The sequence below is a fragment of the Malaclemys terrapin genome, chromosome 11 (genome assembly GCF_027887155.1).
Source record: "Malaclemys terrapin pileata isolate rMalTer1 chromosome 11, rMalTer1.hap1, whole genome shotgun sequence".
Lineage (NCBI taxonomy): Eukaryota > Metazoa > Chordata > Testudines > Emydidae > Malaclemys > Malaclemys terrapin.
Window position 1 is genome coordinate 11,534,094 of NC_071515.1, and position 15,985 is coordinate 11,550,078.

The 15,985-nt window shown below is 49.3% G+C and overlaps 1 protein-coding gene across 2 annotated transcripts in view; it reads right to left on the bottom strand.

Annotated features, from left to right (window-relative positions):
• Positions 1–15,985, bottom strand: part of LOC128845532 (zinc finger protein 135-like) — a 49,159-nt gene that overhangs the window by 10,821 nt on the left and 22,353 nt on the right. For both annotated transcript variants that reach the window (XM_054044327.1, XM_054044326.1), the window contains exons 4-5: positions 10,725–10,838; positions 9,351–10,313 (exon numbers count right to left, since the gene is read on the bottom strand). In XM_054044327.1, the coding sequence (XP_053900302.1) occupies positions 9,351–10,313; positions 10,725–10,838 (1,077 nt within the window). The remainder of the gene's footprint in view (positions 1–9,350; positions 10,314–10,724; positions 10,839–15,985) is intronic.

Below are 15,985 nucleotides of genomic sequence, written 5' to 3' on the forward strand. Positions count from 1 at the left end.
AACAATGAATATAGTCTTTCTCTATGAACAAGACCATGCACAGTACCTATCACATGCGCACTCAGTTCAAGATCGAATTTTCGGCCTTTCCATTGAGTGCCTGCGGTCTTGCTGTACAGATCACACAAGCGGGGCCGGACAACGGAATTCGGCTAGCAGGCGGACATGGTAAGCCGTAGACTTTTGGCTGCTTAAAGCTTAATTTATAGCAGTGCCCTCCTTTCACGTTCCAAGCAATGCTCCTAGCGTTGGCCAGTTCCTGCTGCCGGCAATCCGGCCGGCATGAACTCTGCCCCTGTCCCACCCCCCTCGCGGCTGTCCCCAGGAAAGATCACTGCATGCTGCCCCTGTCCCGCCTCCACCGCGTGACTGTAAACCGCCGGTTACAGTTATGAAAAGGAACAGGCAATCAGTCCCAATACTAACATTCCCCTAATTCAAAGCAGGTCACCACGAGTGATATCACTCTGATGAGGATTTCGGAGACAGAGAAAGACCGCATGCTGCATGAATGCCAGCAAACACCAGGGCCGTATGCCGCCATGCTTTGCGAGGCAATGATCCCGGAGTACTTGCTGCTAGCCTGGCGCGGAAAAGTTTCCTACCATGGAGAACGCAATAAGGCCGCTCTCCCCTGGAACCTGATGCAAAGGCTTTCACAATACCTCCAGGAGAGCTTCGTGGAGATGTCCCAGGAGGATTTCTGCTCTATCCCCGGACATATTGACAGAATTTTCCAGTAGCTGCACGGGCAAGGACTAAAAACTAAAGCGCCTAGGGCAAACTAATCATGAAAAACCGGACATGTTGACAAACTTTTCCAGTAGCTGCACTGGCAAGGACTAAAAACTAAAGCGCCTAGGGCAAACTAATCATGAAAAACTCATTGTTAAGATACCATTCCTATTCTGTTCAAAATAAATGTTTAAAACACTTACCTACTGATCCTTCTCCTGATTCATGGTCCGGGTTACCGCCTTGGGAGGGTTGGTAGGGGATCTCCGTGAAGGTGATGAAGAGATCCTGGCTGTCGGGGAAATCAGCATTGAAAGCGCTGTCGACTGCCTCGTCCTCCTCATCTCCTTCCTCATCTTCCCTGTCCGCGAACATCTCCGAGGAAGCGGCCGTCGACAATACCCCATCGTCAGAGTCCACGGACAGTGGTGGGGTAGTGGTGGCGGCCGCACCTAGAATGGAATGCAGTACCTCGTAGAAATGGCATGTCTGGGTCTGGGATCCGGAGCGTCCATTTGACGCTTTGGTCTTCTGATACCTTTGTCTCAGCTCCTTGATTTTCACGCGGCACTGCATTGCATCCCGGCTGTATCCTCTCTCCGTCATGGCTTTTGAGATCTTCTCGTAGATCTTCGCATTCCATTTTTTCGATCGCAGCTCCGAAAGCACGGACTCATCGCCCCACACAGCGATCAGATCCAAGACTTCCCGATCAGTCCATGCTGGGGCCCTCTTTCTATTCTACGATTGCATGGTCACCTCTGCTGGAGAGCTCTGCATCGTTGCCAGTGCTGCTGGGCTTGCCACGATGTCCAAACAGGAAATGAGATTCAAACTGGCCAGACAGGAAAAGGAATTCAAATTTTCCCGGGGCTTTTCCTGTGTGGCTGGTGGCTGGTCAGAGCATCCGGGCTCAGACTGCTGTCCAGAGCGTCAACAGAGTGGTGCACTGTGGGATAGCTCCCAGAGCTATTAGCGTCGAATTCCATCCACACCTACCCTAATTCGATACGGCCATGTCGAATTTAGCGCTACTCCCCTCGTCGGGGAGGAGTACAGAAATCGATTTAAAGAGACCTCTATGTCGAAATAAATAGCTTCGTTGTGTGGACGGGTGCAGGATTAATTCGAGTTAACACTGCTAAATTCGACATAACCTCCTAGTGTAGACCAGGCCTAAGGGTATGTCTACATTACGAAATTAGGTCGAATTAATAGAAGTTGATTTTTTAGGAAGCGATTTTATACAGTCGATTGTGTGTGTCCCCACTAAGCGCATTAAGTCAGCGGAGTGCATCCACAGTACCGAGGCTAGCGTCGACTTTTGGAGCGCTGCACTGTGGGTAGCTATCCCACAGTTCCCGCAGTCTCTGCCACCCATTGGAATTCTGGGTTGAGCTCCCACTGCCTGATGGGGCAAAAACATTGTTGCGGGTGGTTTTGGATACATGTCGTCAGTCCCCCCTCCCTCCATGAGAGCAACGGCAGACAATTGTTTCGTGCCTTTTTTCCGCGCAGACGCCATACCATGGCAAGCATGCAGCCAGCTCAGCTCAGCCACCACTGTTGTGTCCTGGGGGCTGCTGGCAGCAGACAGTGCAGTAGGGCTGCAAACCATCGTCACGCTTCCGCTGCCACTCTGCTCTTCTGCAGACGCCATACCAAGGCAAGCATGGAGCCCGCTCAGATCACCGTGGCAGTTATGAGCACTGTAAACACCTCGCGCATTATCCTGCAGTATATGCAGCAACAGAACCTGCGAAAGCAGGCGAGGAGGCGACGGCAGCGTGGTGATGAGAGTGACAAGGACATGGACACAGACCTGGCAAAGCATGGGACCTGGCAATGTGAACATCATGGTGGTAATGGGGCAGGTTCATGCCATGGAATGCCGATTCTGGGCCCAGGAAACAAGCATAGACTGGTGGGACTGCATAGTGTTGCAGGCCTGGGATGATTCCCAGTGGCTGTGAAATTTTGCATGCGTAAGGGCACTTTCATGGAACTTTGTGACTTGCTGTCCCCTGCCCTGAAGCGCCAGAATACCAAGATGAGAGCAGCCCTCACAGTTCACAAGTGAGTGGCGATAGCCCTCAGGAAGTTTGCAATGCCAGACAGCAACCGGTCAGTCAGGAATCAATTTGGAGTGAGCAAATCTACTGTGGGGGCTTCTGTGATCCAAGTAGCCAACACAATCACTGAGCTGCTGCTATCAAGGGTAGTGACTCTGGGAAACGTGCAGGTCATGGTGAACGGATTTGCTGCAATGGGATTCCCTAACTGTGGTGGGGCGATAGACGGAACGCATATCCCTATCTTGGGACCAGAGCACCAAGGGAGCCAGTACGTAAACAGCTGCAAGCACTGGTGGATCACAAGGGACGTTTCACCAATATCAACATGGGATGGCCGGGAAAGGTACATGACGCTCGCATTTTCAGGATCTCTGGTCTGTCTGAACGGCTGCAGCAAGGAAATTACTTTCCAGACCAGAAAATAACCGTTGGGGATGTTGAAATGCCTATAGTTATCCTTGGAGACCCAGCCTACCCCTTAATGCCATGGCTCATGAAGCCATACACAGGCACCCTGGACAGTAGTCAGGAGCTGTTCAACTATAAGCTAAGCAGGTGCAGAATGGTAGTAGAATGTGCATTTGGACGTTTAAAAGTGCGTTGGCGCAGTTTACTGACCCGGTTAGACCTCAGCGAAACCAATATTCCCATCGTTATTACTGCTTGCTGTGTGCTCCACAATATCTGTGAGAGTAAGGGGGAGTTGTTTATGGCAGGGTGGGAGATTGAGGTAAATCGCCTGGCCGCTGATTACATGCAGCCAGACACCAGGGCGGTTAGAAGAGCACACCAGGAAGCGCTGCGCATCAGAGAACCTTTGAAAGCCAGTTTCATGACTGGCCAGGCTACGGTGTGAAAGTTCTGTTTGTTTCTCCTTGATGAAAACCCACCCCCTTGGTTCACTCTACTGCCCTGTAAAACAACCGCCCTCCCCTCCCCCCTTCGATCACCACTTGTGGAGGCAATAAAGTCATTGTTGTTTCAAATTCATGCATTCTTTATTAATTCATCAAACAAATAGGGGGATAACTGCCAAGCTAGCCCAGGAGGGGTGGGGGAGGAGGGAAGCACCGGGTGGGGTGGTGGAGGAGGGAAGGACAAGGCCACACTGCACTTCAAAACTTATTGAATGACAGCCTTCTGTTGTTTGGGCAGTCCTCTGAGGTGGAGTGGTTGGGTGCCCAGAGGGTCCCCCCCGCGTTCTTGGGCGTCTGGGTGAGGAGGCTATGGAAGTTGGGGAGGAGGGCGGTTGGTTACACAGGGGCAGCAGCAGTGGTCTGTGCTCCTGCTGCCTTTCCTGCACCTCAACTATATGCTGCAGCATATCAGTTTGATCCTCCAGTAGCCTCAGGATTGCATCCTGCCTCCTCTCATCACACTGCCGCCATCGCTCCTCTTGCTCCAGCCATCTATCCTCTCGCGCATCCCCCTTGTCCTCGCGTTCATATTGTGCTTTCCTGGACTCTGACATTGTCTGCCTTCATGCATTCTGCTGGGCTCTTTCAGTGTGGGAGGACTGCATAAGCTCAGAGAACATTTCATCACGTTTTTTTCGCCTTCTTATCTGCACTAGCCTCTGGGACGGAGATGATAGGGGGATCGTTGAAACATTTGCAGCTGTGGGAGGAAAAAAAGGGAGAGTTGGGTTGACCATTTAAAATGGGTTGGCCATTTAAAAGGAGGGGCTGCGGTTTTCAGATTAACATGCAGCACAAACCCAACTAAACCCCCCCTTACACCCAATTCTCTGGAATGATCGCTTCACCCACAGGCACACAGCCCAGCAGGAATGGCCACCTCTGAATGTCTCCTTAATAAAATTCCCCTGTTTCAACCAGGTGACCATGAATGATATGACTCTCCTGAGACTAACACAGAGAGATAAAGAACGGATGTCGCTTGACTGCATTCCAGTAGCTTTACTGGCCGCGAATACATCCCAAGTCTTCAGGGCAAATTAATCATTAAACACACTTGCTTTTAAACCATGTATTATATTTACAAAGGTACACTCACCAGAGGTGCCTTCTCCGCCTTCAAGGTCCGGGAGCCTGGGTTGGGAGGGTAATGTCTCCAGGGTCATAAACAGTTCCTGGCTGTCGGGGAGAATGGTTTCTCCACTTGCCCGTTGTGCGCTATCATCTTCCTCATCCCTGTTGCGTGAGACTTCCTTGCAGGAGTCCACGTACAGGGGCAGGGTAGTTGTAGGGGCACCCCTAGAATTGCATGCAGCTCATGATAGAAGCGGCATGTCTGGGGGGGTCTGACCCAGAGCAGCCGTTTGCCTCTTTGGTTTTTTGATAGGCTTGCCTGAGCTCCTTAAGTTTCACATGGCACTGCTGCGGGTCCCTGTTATAGCCTCTGTCCTTCATGCCCTTAGAGATTTTTTCAAATATTTTGGCATTTTGTCTTTTGGAACGGGAATTTCGTCTTCCCATACAGCGTGAGATCAGATCCAGTACCTCCCGTTCAGTCCATGCAGGAGCTCTTTTGCGATTCTGGGACTCCATAGTCACCTCTGCTGATGAGCTCTGCATGGTCACCTATACTGATCAGCTTGCCACGCTGGCCAAACAGGAAATGAAATTCAAGGGCTTTTCCTGTCTATCTGGCCAGTGCATCTGAATTGAGAGTGCTGTCCAGAATGGTCACAATGGAGCACTCTGGAGCACAATGGAGCACTCTGGCCAATACCATTGAATTGCGTCCACACTACCCCTAAATTCGACCTGGCGATGTCAATTTCAGCACTAATCCCCTCGTCAGGGAGAAGTACAGAAATCGATTTTAAGACCCCTTTAAGTCAACAAAAATGGCTTTGTCGTGTGGATGGGTGCAGGGTTAAATAGATCTAATGCTGCTAAATTTGACCTAAACTCGTAGTGTATACCAGGGCTAAGATACAAGAAGCTTATAAAATACACTTAAATACAACAGCTTCTCGGTGTTGTGCTATACCAGGCTACTACACTATAGATGAAGTTAGGTGTGAGAAAGACTGTAACATCAATAGTGTTAGCTAATCTTCATAGTAAATACAACATTAACATTATACTGTATAGAATATCACAATGTTTCTTCAATTGTCCTCGTTTTAAGATCTTCCTAAATGCTTTTTTATTTACATTACAGAAAGAGATAGCTGAAGTATTGTAATTTCAGGGCTAGGCACAAACATAACAGAAAAATAGATAATGCTATGCCTGCAATGTTAAAAACAAAGTCTTGTGCTTTTGTTTAATATCTGCATGACTGTCAAAATATAAAATATATGTCATGTTCAAACTTACAACGTATCCCCAACATGGAAGGTGTAGCAATTACTGTCTATGAAAAACATGTCACAGAAAATAGAGAAGAAAGATATATTAGATAAAGTGATGTAGGGAAAATTGTGAAACTCCCCCCAGTTAGGTATAAAGCACAGAATCTCTCAGACATTGTGAGCACTGTAATCCTGTCTTCCACAGGGACTGGTAATGTAGGCACTCTTCCTTTGTATTAAGCTGTATTAATCTTTGACTAATAATCATTGATTAATCAATTGATTAAGCCTAGTTATTTAACATCTCTTGTTTTTTATTCATAGTGTACCCACAACAAGTGTGAAGGTGTCCAGTTACTTCAGTTCGTTGCACAATTTGTGGTATGCATTTCTTCAATGTTTCAGAGTACAAATTTTTAAATGGTTTGTTTTCTTGGGAGCATGCCCAATAGTTTGCAGTATTCTTTCCCAGTTACTGAACTGCACTTGAACTTCCTCCATGTCACCATACACGGGTCGGGAAAAAAGACAGAGATAAAATAAAATATTATCATTTTAGCAAATGGTCATTTATCTCAAAGTCCCCAATAAATCTGAGGTACATTCTGTCAAACAAAGGTAATATCCATTTATGAGACTAAACCACCTTCAGGTCAGAGAGAAAAACACACAACACAGAGGGGTGGAAGGCACTTTCATTTTCATATAAAATGAATCATAAAATCATAGAATCATAGAATATCAGGGTTGGAAGGGACCTCAAGAGGTCATCTAGTCCAACCCCTGCTCAAAGCAGGACCAATTCCCAACTAAATCATCCCAGCCAGGGCTTTGTCAAGCCAGGCCTTAAAAACCTCCAAGGAAGGAGACTCCACCACCTCCCTAGGTAACGCATTCCAGTGTTTCACCACCCTCCTAGTGAAATAGTTTTTCCTAATATCCAACCTGGACCTCCCCCACTGCAACTTGAGACCATTGCTCCTTGTTCTGTCATCTGCCACCACTGAGAACAGCCGAGCTCCATCCTCTTTGGAGCCCCCCTTCAGGTAGTTGAAGGCTGCTATCAAATCCACCCTCATTCTTCTCTTCTGGAGACTAAACAATCCCAGTTCCCTCAGCCTCTCCTCATAAGTCATGTGCTCCAGACCCCTAATCATTTTTGTTGCCCTCCGCTGGACTCTTTCCAATTTTTCCACATCCTTGTAGTGTGGGGCCCAAAACTGGACACAGTATTCCAGATGAGGCCTCACCAATGTCGAATAAAGGGGAACGATCACGTTCCTCGATCTGCTGGCAATGCCCCTACTTATACAGCCCAAAATGCCGTTAGCCTTCTTGGCAACAAGAGCACACTGTTGACTCATATCCAGCTTCTCGTCCACTGTGACCCCTAGGTCCTTTTCTGCAGAACTGCTACCTAGCCATTCGGTCCCTAGTCTGTAGCAGTGCATGGGATTCTTCCGTCCTAAGTGCAGGACTCTGCACTTGTCCTTGTTGAACCTCATCAGGTTTTTTTTGGCCCAATCCTCTAATTTGTCTAGGTCCCTCTGTATCCAATCCCTATCCTCTAGTGTATCTACCACGCCTCCTAGTTTAGTGTAATTTGCAAACTTGCTGAGAGTGCAGTCCACACCATCCTCCAGATCATTAATAAAGATATTAAACAAAACCGGCCCCAGGACCGACCCCTGGGGCACTCCGCTTGAAACCGGCTGCCAACTAGACATGGAGCCATTGATCACTACCCGTTGAGCCCGACGATCTAGCCAGCTTTCTATCCACCTTACAGTCCATTCATCCAGCCCATACTTCTTTAACTTGGCGGCAAGAATACTGTGGGAGACCGTATCAAAAAGCTTTGCTAAAGTCAAGGAATAACACATCCACTGGTTTCCCCTCATCCACAGAGCCAGCTATCTCATCATAGAAGGCAATTAGGTTAGTCAGGCACGACTTCCCCTTCGTGAATCCATGCTGACTGTTCCTGATCACTTTCCTCTCCTCTAAATGTTTCATAATTGATTCCTTGAGGACCTGCTCCATGATTTTTCCAGGGACTGAAATTCCAGAGCAGCTTATATCTGATAAATCAAAACAGATTCTCCCATTGCGTTCGCCTCTGATCCATTCAATTTTCCTTCGCTCTGTGCCACCTCATTATTATTGAGTCATGTTACTTACAAAAGATTTAGTTTCATCACAAGGGGGAAAAGCAGCCAACCTTCCCATCTGCAAACAATCCCAGCTCAGCAGGAAACAGCCCAGAAGCAACTTTGCCAAGAGATGAAAGCACAGAATGACTACTCTGTGTTTGGGATCCAAATTCCCCTTCCAGGTCTGTGAAACTTTCATCTCTAGCCCCAGTGAGTCTGATTTAGGTTCAAAGTATGACATCTAAGCACAGGGAGCACACAGAACACGGCATCACGTGACACTTCGGGAGGTGCAGGGGTAGAATGTGGGGAGGATAAACGCTATTGTGCCTTACACAGAAGCTAATGCTGCTGGGGCAAGGGGGGATTGTGACAGTGATGGGGAAGGAGGGAATCCCTTTGACTCATTGCATCTCCTTCGGGTGTCACAGAGGCTGAAATGACACATTTTTCGTGCCCTGCTCCTGCTCTTTGTTCTTTGTTCTATTTCAATCTATTTTCAATGAGGAAAATGGTAGAAAAAATACTTCTGTCCAGCACAACCCTGAGCAAGGTGAGAACAACTGGGATTGAGACAATCTGTCCCCAAAGGGGAACTCGGTGACTAAGAATCACTTTGTAATAGGGGAATGGTATCAACATGATGCTCGGGGTTTGTCTAGACTAGGGGAAATGACGGAGGTGAGCTCAGGCCAAGGGGAAAGCTAACTCTAGTCACGGTACCCAGGTTATGTCTCTACTACTCTCTACTGTTATGTCTCTATGTAGTTGTGTTGTTACAACATGATCGCTAAGATGAGCCACGCACAATCCCAGTGGAGACAAGCTTTTACCTCAGTGTAGCTAAACAAGGTTACCCCATCTCCCCAACCTGGTGCTGATGGATATTTCTGGCAGAAGGGGGACACTCCCAGGGGATATAAGACAAAAGAATTGATAAAGGATGATGGGATTCACCCCAAATCAGGGGAAGGTGGAGAGATGGAAAAAACAGAGGCCGGCAACTCACATGGAGCTGAAAGACCACACTGAAGAAAATGGTACAAACTGTGGGAATTAGCTAATGTATTTTACAAAAAAACTTTGGTGAACCCTAGACAAGACATTTATGGCATTACTCACCTGTGTGGATTTTCTTATGTTTGATAAAAGCTGAGCTCCAACAAAAGCTTTTCCCACACTCAGCGCACGAGTAGGGTCTCTCGCCCGTGTGGATTCTCTGATGTATGCTGAATGTTGAGCTCCCACTAAATCTTTTCCCACACTCAGAGCATGTGTAGGGTGTCTCCCCAGTGTGGATTCTTTGATGTGCCAACATGTGTGACTTGTGTTTGAAGCTTTTCCCGCACTCAGAGCATGTGTAGGGTCGCTCTCCCGTGTGGATTCTCCAATGTGTGGTAAGCTGTGACCTTTGGCTGAAGCTTTTCCCGCACTGAAGGCAGGTGTAGGGTCGCTCTCCTGTGTGGACTCTCAGATGTGTGATGAGGTGAGAGCGGAGTTTGAAGCTGTTCCCACACTCTGAGCACGTGTAGGGTCGCTCTCCTGTATGGATTCTCTGATGTGCGAGAAGGTGTGATCTGTTTATAAAGCTTTTCCTGCACTCAAGGCACATGTAGAAACGCTCTCCTGTGTGGATTCTCTGATGTTTGTTGAGGCTTGAGCTCTGGCTGAAGCTTTTCCCACACTCAGAGCACGTGTAGGGTCGCTCTCCTGTATGGACTCTCTGATGTTTGATCAGGTCCGAGCGCCGACTGAAACTTTTCCTGCACTCAGAGCACATGTAGAGCCGCTCTCCTGTGTGGATTATCTGATGCGTGATGAGGTTTGAGCTTTGACTAAAACTTTTTCCACACTCAAGGCATGCGTAGGGTCTCTCTCCCATGTTCATTCTTTCATGTCTCATAACATCTGAGCCACTACAGAAGCTTTTCTCTGGCCTATGCTGACTCTCACAGGCTTTTGCCTCTGCACAACTCCAAGAAACTTTCCCTTTGGATCTTCTTGCTAATGTCCCATGTGGTTCTACTTGCTCAGCATCTTCCTGGTGGGGACTCTTCTCCTCATTCTCACTCAGCATCCCATCTCCTGGAAGGATAGAGAGAGAATCCAGACATAGGTCACTCCCTGTGCTGGGGAGAGAGGAAACCTCAGGGAGAGGAATGGGAAAAGGTGGGAACAAACCAAAATAAGTGCTGGAGAGATCAAACAAATAGGATTTGATTTCCACCCTCTCCCCGCCCTTCCCAAAGCCTTTCCCTGGAGGACAGAGGTCATTTGTGAGTCTACATCCCACTCAGGGAGAAGGAAGATTGGGGTGGGAGCTAGAGCCAGATGTCAGTCAGGAGAGGTGGTAAATCATGACTGACATCTGCCATGAGGATGCCACACCTGCTGGGAACAATTTTGAATTCAGAGAGCTCACAAGATCTTTGTAGGGAATCCCAAACATTTCCTTCATTCATGGACAGTTTCTGAGTTGGTTAGCTGAGGCCTCACCTGTCTGGGCACCTTTCTGGAGCTCTCTTTCCTCAGAGCCCTGGAGATCTTGGACCCACAGCTCTTCCCCTTGTTCCAGCTGGGAGATCACATCAGGTTTGGAAACTGAAAACCCTGCGTAAGAGAATAAAAATGAGGAAGATCAGCTGAATTTGAAGGATACTTGTCACAAAGAGAATTCCATGATTTTACCCTCAGCTCATTTTTAAGCATCCCGAGGTCAACTTCCTGGGATCCAAATAGCAGGACAGTTGTTATTATTAATCATGTTCATTACATTAATGCCTAAGGGCCAATAAAAACGGGGCCCCATTGTTCTAGGCACTGTATAAACACAGAGTAATAGATTGTCCATGCCCTGAGGAACTTACAATCCAAATAGACAAGACACACACCAGGTGGCGGAAGGAATTAGAATACACGAGCAGAGTGAACAATGGAATGGCAGACAGATATGATAAACACAGGTATATCTTGATACTATTGTATTTAACTGTGATGGGGTACACAGTCCCCACACTGGGCCTGATGGGGTTAAAGGACACTACTGGATACAGGTAGCCCTGCCCCCTGGACTGTGGAGCATGCTTCAGCTGGAGAAGCAGGTTAGAAGATGCTCAGAAGTCCAGGGAAATGGGGGAAAGGGAACAGGTTGAAGGGAAAACAGGACCTTCTCCTGAAGAGCCACATGGAAGGTTGAACCTGGGATGGAACCACATTGGTGAGGCCCCCAGGCTGTGCCTTCTCCCAACCAGAAGACCTCACAGGGTCTGGTCTTTTGAACTCCGGGGGGAAGCTTGAGTGGGAGATGAGACACTGACCAGAGACCTCGGCAGAGGCCATTGCCATGGTGGAGAACTACCTGATGTCTCTTTGGTCCAAAGCTGAAATGCCAAAAGTCAGACTGGTGCACCTCCGGGGCCCCAAGTACCACTGAGCCCAAACCTCACTGAGGCTATCCAGGGTGATTTGGGTACTGAATCCTAGTAGAGGGGGATACAAAGGCCAGTAGAGGAGACTGGAAGCCCACCCTCAGCTAATCAGGAGACATTTGGGTCAAGCAGAAGGGGCCGTGCCACTCAGGAGAATTAATGCAAAACCTCTTTATCTCGTGGGGGCTGTTTGCATGTGAGCAGCCAGGCCATTTCAGATGGGACCGCCCATTCATGGACTATAATTATGGGCAGGCCTGGACAGCAGATAACTGGGCTCAGAAAAGAGACACAGGGAAAACATTAGTCCCCTTCCTAGTGAATGGAGTAAACATAAAAGGACTGAAAGACTCTGGCTGCAGCCAGACTTGAGTCAGTGAGTGGTTGGTGGGGTTGGGAGGAGAATCTAGGTGCAGTGTATCCACGGGGACATGCAAACACTGTCCGATTAAACAAGTGCAACTGACTCTGCAAGACCACACTGAGACAGTGCAGGCCAGAGTGGCCAAGGACCTGGCCTCTCTGGGCATACTTTGGCATGACTGGAAGTTTTTCATGGAGGATGTCCAGGGATGTCTAGAGCCGAACTTGAAGAACCAGGAGGACAGGAGATGGCCATGGTGGCCAAGAGGAGATGGCTCCATTGGAGGCCAAATATCTGGAGAAGGACCACCCTCATGGGCAAATGACTTTTCACCTGAACTTAACTGGAGCAGTAGGGGCCTGCTACCACCTCTCAACCTGGACCTGCTGTCCAGCAAATAAATATTATGGGAGATAGGTTTATGAACCTGAGTCAGGTTTATGAACGTCTCACCCATGTGGATGACAAAGTGTTAGACCCACAGCAGCTGAAATAGTGGCCCTATTTTGAAACTGCTAGAGGAGAAATCATATTGGGTCATGAAGCAGGCTGAGACAGGGTTAGTCAAATGCAGTTTCTGCTACCCAGGAATTTCCCTAGGGGAGATGCTTCAATTGGCCCAAGCAGTGCTCTGTTGGGGCACTTGGGGACAGAGAAGACACTCAACAGAGTGACCATGGAGTTCTACTGGCCAGGCATCCACCCCAGAGGCACGGGACTATTGTGCCTCCTGCCCCAAATGCCAGTGGGTGAGCCAGAAAAACATCTCAAAGGCCCCCCTGGTACTACTCCCCTCTGCAGGGGTCCCTCTGATGGGCAAGCGCTGGGATTGGGGGACAGGGGAAGGATCACTGGATGATTGCCCTGTTGTGTCCATTTCCTTGGAAGCATCTGGCATTGGGCCCTCTCAGAAGACAGGATACTGGGCTAGATGGACCATTGGTCTGACTCAGTACGGCCGTTCTTAGGTTCGTATGGACAGGCACAGAGCTGGTGGGTCCGCTGAAAACGTTTGCAGCCAGGTACTAATGTAGATTGGTGATCTTGGACTATGCCTCCAGATACCCTGGGGCCACTCCCTCTGGTCAGAAATGGCAGCTGTCGTCACCAGTAAGCTCATGAAAGTATTTGCCTGAATAGGGATCCCCAAAGAATTGACAGAGCAAGGGACAAACATCACCTCACAGTTAATGGAGGAGTTGTGCGACCTGCTGCAGTTCAAGTCCTTGAAGACGGCAGTATACCACCACCAAACCGAACAGTTTAACAAAACTTTATATTCTGCTTTATTATATTCAGCAGTAATGCAAGGACCTAGAGGCTTGTATTGTGTAAGACACTGGCTTCAGCAGTTAGCATGAGACTTGAGGCCTATGAACTTCGGTATAGATAAACTTAGGTAACTCGTAAGTTTTGGGGAACTGGAAGTAGAGTGTAGGGGGTGGAATTTTGTCCATAATGACATCAGCCAACCACAGAACATGAACTGACACCAGCTTCTGGAAGGTTTTAGATGGAACATCTGACCGCAAAGTGGCAACGAATCGATATATATGATACTGGGGTGAAATCGTTAATACGCTAACCTATAGAAGAAAGACACCTGAACCTTGGCAAGAGGAAGAACTACAAATAAGGAAAAGGGGAGAAATCCCTATGGACAATAGGGGAGAGAGATGTAGCCCTTGCGAGGGGCCAGGATGATGGCCACTGGTGAAGATGAGGAAGGTGACGACCATAAGGAAGATAAGGGCTAACATTTCAGGTTGTTCTACAAGGGATGGCGTGAGTATGGATGTTCAGATATACTTTCTGTATTATCTCTATCTACCTTACTGAGTTAGTGTGTGACTTTGCTAAATGTATTAATACATTATTTATTTGTAAATATAAAAAAGTTCCTATAGTGTGAGTGTTGCACCTGTGCACATCGGGGTTCCCAACTATATCATCATTTTAATAATACAGGGCCTGATCTTGGGACAAGAACCTGACACTATTTGTCCCATATTGTAGGGTTGCTTGCCAGGGGTCCAGTTGGCACAGGGCTGGCAGGCTCCCTACCTGGCTCTGCACAGCTCCCTGGAAGTGGTGACAGCTCCCTCTGGGTCCTAGGTGCAGGGATGGCCAGGGGGCTGTGTGTGCTGCCCATGCCATAAGCGTGCGGAGCAGCGCCTGCGGGCAAGGCAGCACACACAGACACCTGGTCACGCCTCCACCTAGGACCCAGAGGGAGATGTCGCCACTTCCGGGGAGCCGCCTGAGGTACGCTGCCTGAGATAAGCCCTGCCCAGAGCCCACACCCTCTCCCATACCCCAACCCCGAGTCCCCTCCCGCACCTAAACTCCCTCTTGGAGTCAGCACCCCAAACACTCTCCCATGCCCCAACCCCTTGCCCCAGCCCTGAGACCCTCTCCCTGCAGCAGGGGCTGGAGCAGGGGCCACGCGCCCCCGACTGATCCGCAGCTTGCGAGGGGGCCGGAGCCCAGGCCGTGCGCCTCCAACCAACCCGTGGCTTGTGGCGGACAGCTTGCAGCGGGCCTAGAGCTGGGGGCTGCAGCCGGGGCCATGCGCCCCCAACCGACCCATGGCTTGCAGCAGGGGCCGGAGCCAGGGCCATGCGCTCCCAACCGACCCACGGCTTGCAGTGGGGGCCGGAGACAGGGCCATGCGCCTCCAACCGACCCACGGCTTGTAGTGGGCAGCTTGTGGTGAGACTGGAGCTGGGGGCTGCAGATGGGGCCATGCGCCCCCAACCGACCCATGGCTCGCAGCGGTGGCTGGAGCCGGGGCACCACTGACCAATCCACAGCTTGTGGCGTGCGGCTTACAGTGGGACTGCCGCCAGGGGCTGGAGCTGGGGCCATGCACCCCCGACCCATGGCTTCCTAGCACTGTGTGCACCCCTCCCCTATGGCTCTGGTGGGGGCTGTAAGTCTATGGTTCCCCTCCCTACACCATGTCTGTGGAGAAAGAAGTGGTTCGGGACTATTTAGAAAAACTGGACGTGCACAAGTCCATGGGGCCGGATGCGCTGCATCCGAGGGTGCTAAAGGAGTTGGCGGGTGAGATTGCAGAGCCATTAGCCATTATTTCTGAAAACTCATGGCGATCAGGGGAGGTCCCAGATGACTGGAAAAAGGCTAATGTAGTGCCCATCTTTAAAAAAGGGAAGAAGGAGGATCCGGGGAACTACAGGCCTGTCAGCCTCACCTCAGTCCCTGGAAAAATCATGGAGCAGGTCCTCAAGGAATCAATTATGAAACATTTAGAGGAGAGGAAAGTGATCAGGAACAGTCAGCATGGATTCACGAAGGGGAAGTCTTGCCTGACTAACCTAATTGCTTTCTATGATGAGATAACTGGCTCTGTGGATGAGGGGAAAGCAGTGGATGTGTTATTCCTTGACTTTAGCAAAGCTTTTGATACGGTCTCCCACAGTATTCTTGCCGCCAAGTTAAAGAAGTATGGGCTGGATGAATGGACTGTAAGGTGGATAGAAAGCTGGCTAGATCGTCGGGCTCAACGGGTAGTGATCAATGGTTCCATGTCTAGTTGGCAGCCAGTTTCAAGCGGAGTGCCCCAAGGGTCGGTCCTGGGGCCGGTTTTGTTTAATATCTTTATTAATGATCTGGAGGATGGTGTGGACTGCACTCTCAGCAAGTTTGCAGATGACACTAAACTAGGAGGCGTGGTAGATACACTAGAGGGTAGGGATCGGATACAGAGGGACCTAGACAAATTAGAGGATTGGGCCAAAAAAACCTGATGAGGTTCAACAAGGACAAGTGCAGAGTCCTGCACTTAGGACGGAAGAATCCCATGCACTGCTACAGACTAGGGACCGAATGGCTAGGTAGCAGTTCTGCAGAAAAGGACCTAGGGGTCACAGTGGACGAGAAGCTGGATATGAGTCAACAGTGTGCTCTTGTTGCCAAGAAGGCTAACGGCATTTTGGGCTGTA